Source organism: Cariama cristata, unplaced genomic scaffold (assembly GCF_000690535.1).
Source record: "Cariama cristata isolate BGI_N322 unplaced genomic scaffold, ASM69053v1 scaffold5387, whole genome shotgun sequence".
Classification (NCBI taxonomy): Eukaryota; Metazoa; Chordata; class Aves; order Cariamiformes; family Cariamidae; genus Cariama; species Cariama cristata.
This window is the reverse complement of record NW_009625999.1, coordinates 10,898-17,565: the sequence shown is the minus strand read 5'-3', so window position 1 is coordinate 17,565 and position 6,668 is coordinate 10,898. Positions and strand designations below refer to the sequence as shown.

Here is a 6,668-nt window from a genome sequence, read left to right as displayed (position 1 = left end):
GAAAGAGGTTGCTTCTATAGGCACAAACACCAAATGATGAACAAGTCCTACATTAGAGAAAAATCTAGCATGCATCTTCAACACTGTACGCAGAAATCAAGGACAAGAAGTAACTGTTAAAAACTATACAAGGAAACTCTGCCTTCTTTTAAAAAGGTATATGGAAATAATTACACTGATTAATAAAACACTGATATTCACAACCCATCTGAACTAAACTCATTTACACCTTCAGGAAAAAAGTCAAAATAGTACAGAACATTGCTTTTTTTTCCGCTCTTGAAAAGCGGAATGAGTGCCATAATGTCAAAGATAAACTGTTGCTGCATATAAATTTGTGTCAACCTTTTTGTGCTTTCTGTTCAGGGGATACAGAACACAAGGTCACGTTTCCTGCTAAATTGTTTACAGAGTTATCAGATGCCTATACAAATCAACCTTTTTTCCTACCTAATTCATCATGGAGTTGCTAGAACTACAGTAACAAGATGTAAAAGGTTCCAAGAATTCCTGTGAGAACTACTTAGGTTACTTTATGAATAACTTTGAACTTTTCTTTAGTCCACCTACGTTCACCAATATATACTGTATATGCACCTTGAGTATAAGAACTGCATGAAAACAGTCTGAAAAAAATAAAACATGGAAACTGAGATGTGAGGCAGTCAGTCCCCTTCCTACTTCTGATTATTATTATTATTTTATTCTTTTTTAAATACCACCACTGAAGAAACCCAATGCACGATATAGGCCCCAAACCCACACCAAACCGCTTTGCTTTGCATCTTCCCCAGCAGGTTTTCACACCTGCTTCTTCAGACAGCGCATTTGGAGGCTGTGAAAGCACGATTTGTACTTCTCCATCAGTCAAGTTTATTTGTGTGATGTTTTTTCCAGATCTGGAAGTTTTTCAATTAGTGCTTTATGATTCATGTTGATACTGGCTATAAGTCCTCCCTCATTGCCATCCGAGCCAGTGTAACTGATTTCTTCACCAGTCAGGGTAGTCATATGGCCACCCAATGCTCTCAACACTGCATTTCCAGCACATATGTCCCACTTCTTAATGTAGGTGACATGGATATACACGTCAGCTTCTTCTTGATTCTTTTCAGCCACATCAAGGAGGGCTAACACTTTATAACCTAGAAGAAATGGACAGAAGTCAAAACCAAAAAAGTTAAACCAAGTTTTCCTGTTCACCGCAATGGATAAAGCTACTAGTAAGTGTTAATAATACGCACATGCAAGATTTAGGAAAGTGATGTCATTAATTATATCAGGCCATCCAGTATAATGGTGGAGGCACCAATAAACTTTGTCTGCCCTCTGACCTGTAGAGAAAATTTGAAAATAGGAACACCTCCCCCACCCCCGCAAGATTTTTCCACTGCACCCCAATTAAAGCCTTGGGTATTTGAGACACATTATTTTTAGACAGCCTTTACCAATATGCTAGACTTTTCTAGAGACACATTAAAAGAACAAGACCAGAAACGCAAATATAGTTTTGCTCTTACATTCGCTCACTTATTTCTCAATCTCTGTATTATGCTGAAGTCTACCTTGTTCTTCCTGGCTTTTTATTACAATAGAAGGAAGATGCATATACCACTCTTCAATGAGGCAGCTCAGCCCAGGACATCCCTCTTTATCACACATTATGCAGTACAAAGTCATTGCTCAAAATAGTATTCCTTTTATGGAATTTTTTCAATTTTTCAACTGTTCAACCAATATCCTTCTTTCATTAAAGTGTTCCTTTCTTTATCTTCTTTATACAGAGTCAAGCCCTGGAGAAGATCTGCTATAATCAGTTACACTTTCACTTCCTCTACCATAAGAAAATTAATTTAGATTCATGGTGAAGAACCTATGCAAGATCTTCTTGACTCAACAATCTGTAAGGAAGCTCTAGCTTTCCATATTAAAGACACAGAAAGATACATTTCTGTAAAATTCAAATTTTGCGTGGGTTTTCTGAGACTCTAAAACAGCTATTGCTTCACACTAGTGTCTCACATATTTGTATTCTGTCAGTAACATGCACAAGGATATCGAGTAAGGTTACAAAAACTAAGTTAAAACCTCTTTGGACTGAATATGAGGCAGAGAAAACTGGACTTTAGTGACACTAGTTTTCTCTTTTGACATAAATGCAAGAAATAACACCAAACTTTAATGGCTTTTTCTTAAAGAATTTTTAATTCTGCATGTGGTCACACACCACTTCTTCCTCCACAGAGGCATCGGTGCCTTCAGTGAATGCACATCAGTGCATCACATTAACATTGCTGGTCCAGGCTCAGGTTCACTAACATCTAACTCATGAATACCCTGAAGCCTGAAATAAGTTTGCATATAGGTTTCCATACACAGGAAAAACCGTGTCAAGTGCTTGCTTTTAGGGATGTGAAGAACAAAAGGTAAGAGGAAAAAGAGGAGATGCCCGTTATATCCTTTTGTCTAATAACGGCTATCCCGTTAAATCATTGAGAAGCAATAAAATGGATAGGATGCTTAAGGAACCAACCTGCTCCACCAGCGGGGATTATCACAGTCTTATTGCCGAATGTCTGCCGTGCTACCTGCTCAACTTTTCCTGCGTGGGAGCGGGACACAATAATCCTTGGAGTTTTCTCATTGTAGGAGGAACGAGCTTTTATGTTTGACCCGCCATCCACCATTGCCCAGGCTACAAGAGAAACACAATTTCTACTAAGATTTACAGAAGATGATCTCTGCTAAGTGTAAAGATAAAAGGATACTTACCTGAGAAAACGAAATTGATTCCTCTGACTTAATTTCCCTCCCTACTGTAAAAGAGAAAGTTAGGGCTGACAGAAGGAAGGAGTGGATGTCCACATGTGCACACAAGCAGGAGAGAAACAGCCCCACACACACACGCTTGTGCATATGGCACCATCCCATGCCTGACGATTCTTGGGTGATACTTCCAAAATAGAGAGCAAGATGGAAAAATCCCAAGCAGTAGTATTTAGAACATGCAATTGGAAAGCCACTGAAGCTAGTATGGCTCTGAGTCAGAAACAGATCCAATATTTCCTCAAAAAACCTTTTCATAAGAACAAAAAGCCCCACTACCCTTCCAAGCAGATAGCAAAAACGTTCCCGAGTCATTTTGTTCAGAAGAATAGTAATGCTGAGGAAGGAAATAGCTCAGGAGGGTAGTAATACTAAGGAAAATATTTGATGGTGTGTTTTAGAGGACTGGATTTAGAATACACAACCTCCCACTTGTGGCATGATGAGGTTCAAAGCCAAGCTGGGCAGGTGGCATCCCCTAACCATTAATTTGACATTTACTTAGCAGACTAACCAGCAATTTCATCCCAGCAGAGGGCCAGACTGTATGGCAATAGACCGAGTTATGTGTAATAACGATGTCAACTGCCCTCTATTGCTTTGTATTTGTGTGGTAGTATTAGGAACAATCCTACTCACAACATTTTGCTATTTCCAGCTTGGTAAATGAATACTCTCCACGTAGAATGACAGAACTCATTGCATCTCATCTGATGCCATGTCTGAACATTTCACACTTTACTATTATTAAAGGAGATAAATTCTCAAAATTACAGTGCTAAAAAAACATTTCTTCAGATAGATGTTGATACTTAGAAAGGTATGTTCCAAAAACCTCAATATTCTTAAAGCATTTTGGAATACAGCACATACTTAAATGACTGGAAATTAAGTTCATATTTAAAGACAGTAAAATATTTAGCACAAAATACCGAGCCTTCCGTGGGCAAAAAAAAGAGAACAAATAAAAAATACATTTATTGAGACTTAGTTTCTGTGCCAGAGCTACTGCATAACTTCACAACTCTAGAGGTCAGTATTGCCTAAGGGAAAATGAGAACAGAAATTCGTGTTTCAAATACACAGTAAGACGTGAATACTAAAGCTACTTTGAAGTTTTCAGAAGTGCATACACGTTGCCAAACTTGCAGCCATGCTCACTGATACATCATTAATACTAAAGAATTAATTAGTTCATGGCTGTGGCATTAAAAACATGTCAGGTAATAAATAAGGCTATGCTAGACAGTCTTGTCTGTTACATACAAACAGTTGCCATTAAGACCTTTAATCAGTTTGTTATTCACCCTGAATAAACACCAGCTCCTGGGTATAATATCACAGACCCAAGTTCTTCTGCTGAATGAGCAAAGTACTCTTCTGCTAAAGACTAACAGCACATGTAAGACTGGTTTCACTATGTGTAGGTTTCACTTTCTTTGGTTTGCTATAAGCACCTCAATTGAAGGGATCTTCATTCTTAAACGTAATTTCAGTTAGTTAGTTTTAAATGCATAATTTTTATGTTAAACAAGGGCAGTATTTTCCTGTCTGGTTTTATAGCACAGAACACATCTGCAGCTCTGAGGTCTGCAGCAGCACTTTTACCCCAGGTACTATTTTCTCATTTATATCTACAGATGTTCTCTCAAGCATCAAGTTTTAATTAACACTATGACCGAAGATGCTGGAAATATGTGAAGGCATAAAGGTACCTGTATATGCTGAGAAGGGCTTATGTATCACTCCTATTACTGGTTTACCATTTACAGCCACACAAACCATTGTCGTGACATACTGTCGAAGATCCTCTGTGGGCAAAATAAGAGAGTAAGTTCACAGCCAGATGCCAAGAACACAAAAACAAAGCAGGCCTGACACTACAGAAATGTTGTTCTTTGAAGACTAGTCTACATTCTGCCTCTTACAATTATGTAGCTTTGTCGTAACTTCAAATAACCTTGCAGTTTTCAAAAGACTTTAAAGACTTTTCAGGCTTCTAGCAATTTTTCCTGTTCGGTAGATGTAGTCAATACTCTTACCAGATCTAATTCCAACAGCTGTGTCTTATGCAGCACCTATTTTCATGGAAACCTGTGCCCCTATATTCTCCCTTCTCTGCCCCAGCTCCTATCCTCTATTGGTTCAAAGCCAATAATTCAAATACCAAAGAACATTCACTGAAAAAGGTGACCATATCAATAGAATATTCGCCAAAAAATCCCCATTTCTCTGTTTGTTCTGCAGTACTTATCAGCAAGAATTTTAGCTGGATTGACTTGAACTGTGACATCTTAAAACATCTGAGAAAGGGGAAGATAGAATTATGCATGCTTTTTTGAAAAACTGTAACAATTTTTTTAAGTCAATTTAGAATATTTACTTAGTATTCCCTTTAAATAAACAAACAAAAAATATTCTGAGATATTTAGTTTTGCCACTGTAATAACTGAAATAAAGAAATGTCCAGTTCCAGCAGAATCCATAAAGGATAGTTGCCATTTATTTTAGCAATTACTTAGTTGCCAGGAATACCAAAGTAATTTCAGAGTTGGAATACATAAAAGTAAATGCTTTGGTCTGATAACTATGGAGATTTCATTACGCAATTTGTTCAATTAAATCACACTAGCTTTGACATAACACACTTTAACAAGAGATGTCATTTTAAATACTTACTATTTTGTCTCCAGTATAAAAGGCAGACATCAGAATTACACACATGATTTGTCAACAAGAATCAGCTACCTGTGTATTCTTGTGTAGCATCTAACGGATCGATCCAGACAGTAACACTTTCTGCTGGAACCTCTTTAGGCTGTATTTTTTGTTTTATGTCTTCGGGAATACTGCGATCCCAGGAGACCGTCTCCTGATCAGCTGTATCAACGCGCTCTTCAGAGTTTATCTATGATAAGACAACAAAAGTAATTGCATTAACTTATCAGATACTGTAACTGTGGTACTGGGGGGAAAATTACAGGCTGTTTGCTCACACCTTCTCTTTCTCCTTCCACCTCCAGCTGAAAGTGCCCGGATTAGTCACTTTTGAGCAACTCACAAGCTATTACTGTCATGCGACAAGCAGTGGAAAACCACAATTCAGAATTTTACTGTGAACATGTCACAGCTGGACACTGTTTCTTTGGCTGCAGCTCTTCCTACTGAATGTTCTCACAGTCCGAATCGCAGTTTTCTTCAAGTCAAAAGTTAAATGCAGTTGCTTCAAAGATTACAAACAGAATATTTGACTTTGGAGAATCGTGTGGTGTACAGATATACTAGGGGTCTAATATTCCATGCAGATGGAACTGTACAGGTATTTTATCAACAAATATTTTGCAGACTGTGGTATGATTTGGGGAGTAGGAATCCTAGTATATATTCCTGCTTCCCACATTGAGTTACAACTAGAAATTTAAGCAGCTCAACTAGATGTAACCACTACACAACTGTCAGATGAAATCTTATTGTACAAACAAGTTAATAACCTATCTGTCTTTAGGGTAGGCTGGGGTAAGGACCTAAGAAGGCCCATGATGAACAGCAGTCAAAGGTCACATTTAGGCCTACAGTCACTTGCTGCCTAGCTTAACGAATTTTATTCTGGACCAGAGGGCATTTCAGTATGCTGAACTGAGTTTGGTCCAGTAGCAGAGCACACAGTCCCAATGTGTTGAACAGAAGAACACTCTGCAAAACCCAATACAATGTCATCATGATTGCAGTAGCAAGATATTTTTGGATCACGAGAGATGCAGCTATCATAAAACATTGTACATAATGATCTCTCATGTTACAAAACATGACATAACCTGGCAGGAAGAACTACTGGGAAAATA

The 6,668-nt window shown here is 38.0% G+C and overlaps 1 protein-coding gene across 1 annotated transcript; it reads right to left on the bottom strand.

Annotated features, from left to right (window-relative positions):
• Positions 1–400: 400 nt before the first annotated feature.
• IMPAD1 (inositol monophosphatase domain containing 1) lies at positions 401–5,734 on the bottom strand (the record flags this gene model as incomplete). The annotated part of the gene is made up of 4 exons (XM_009703833.1): positions 401–1,145; positions 2,534–2,695; positions 4,542–4,637; positions 5,575–5,734. Coding segments are annotated over 4 exons (690 nt in total), but the record flags the coding sequence as incomplete, so codon positions are not given.
• Positions 5,735–6,668: the final 934 nt, after the last annotated feature.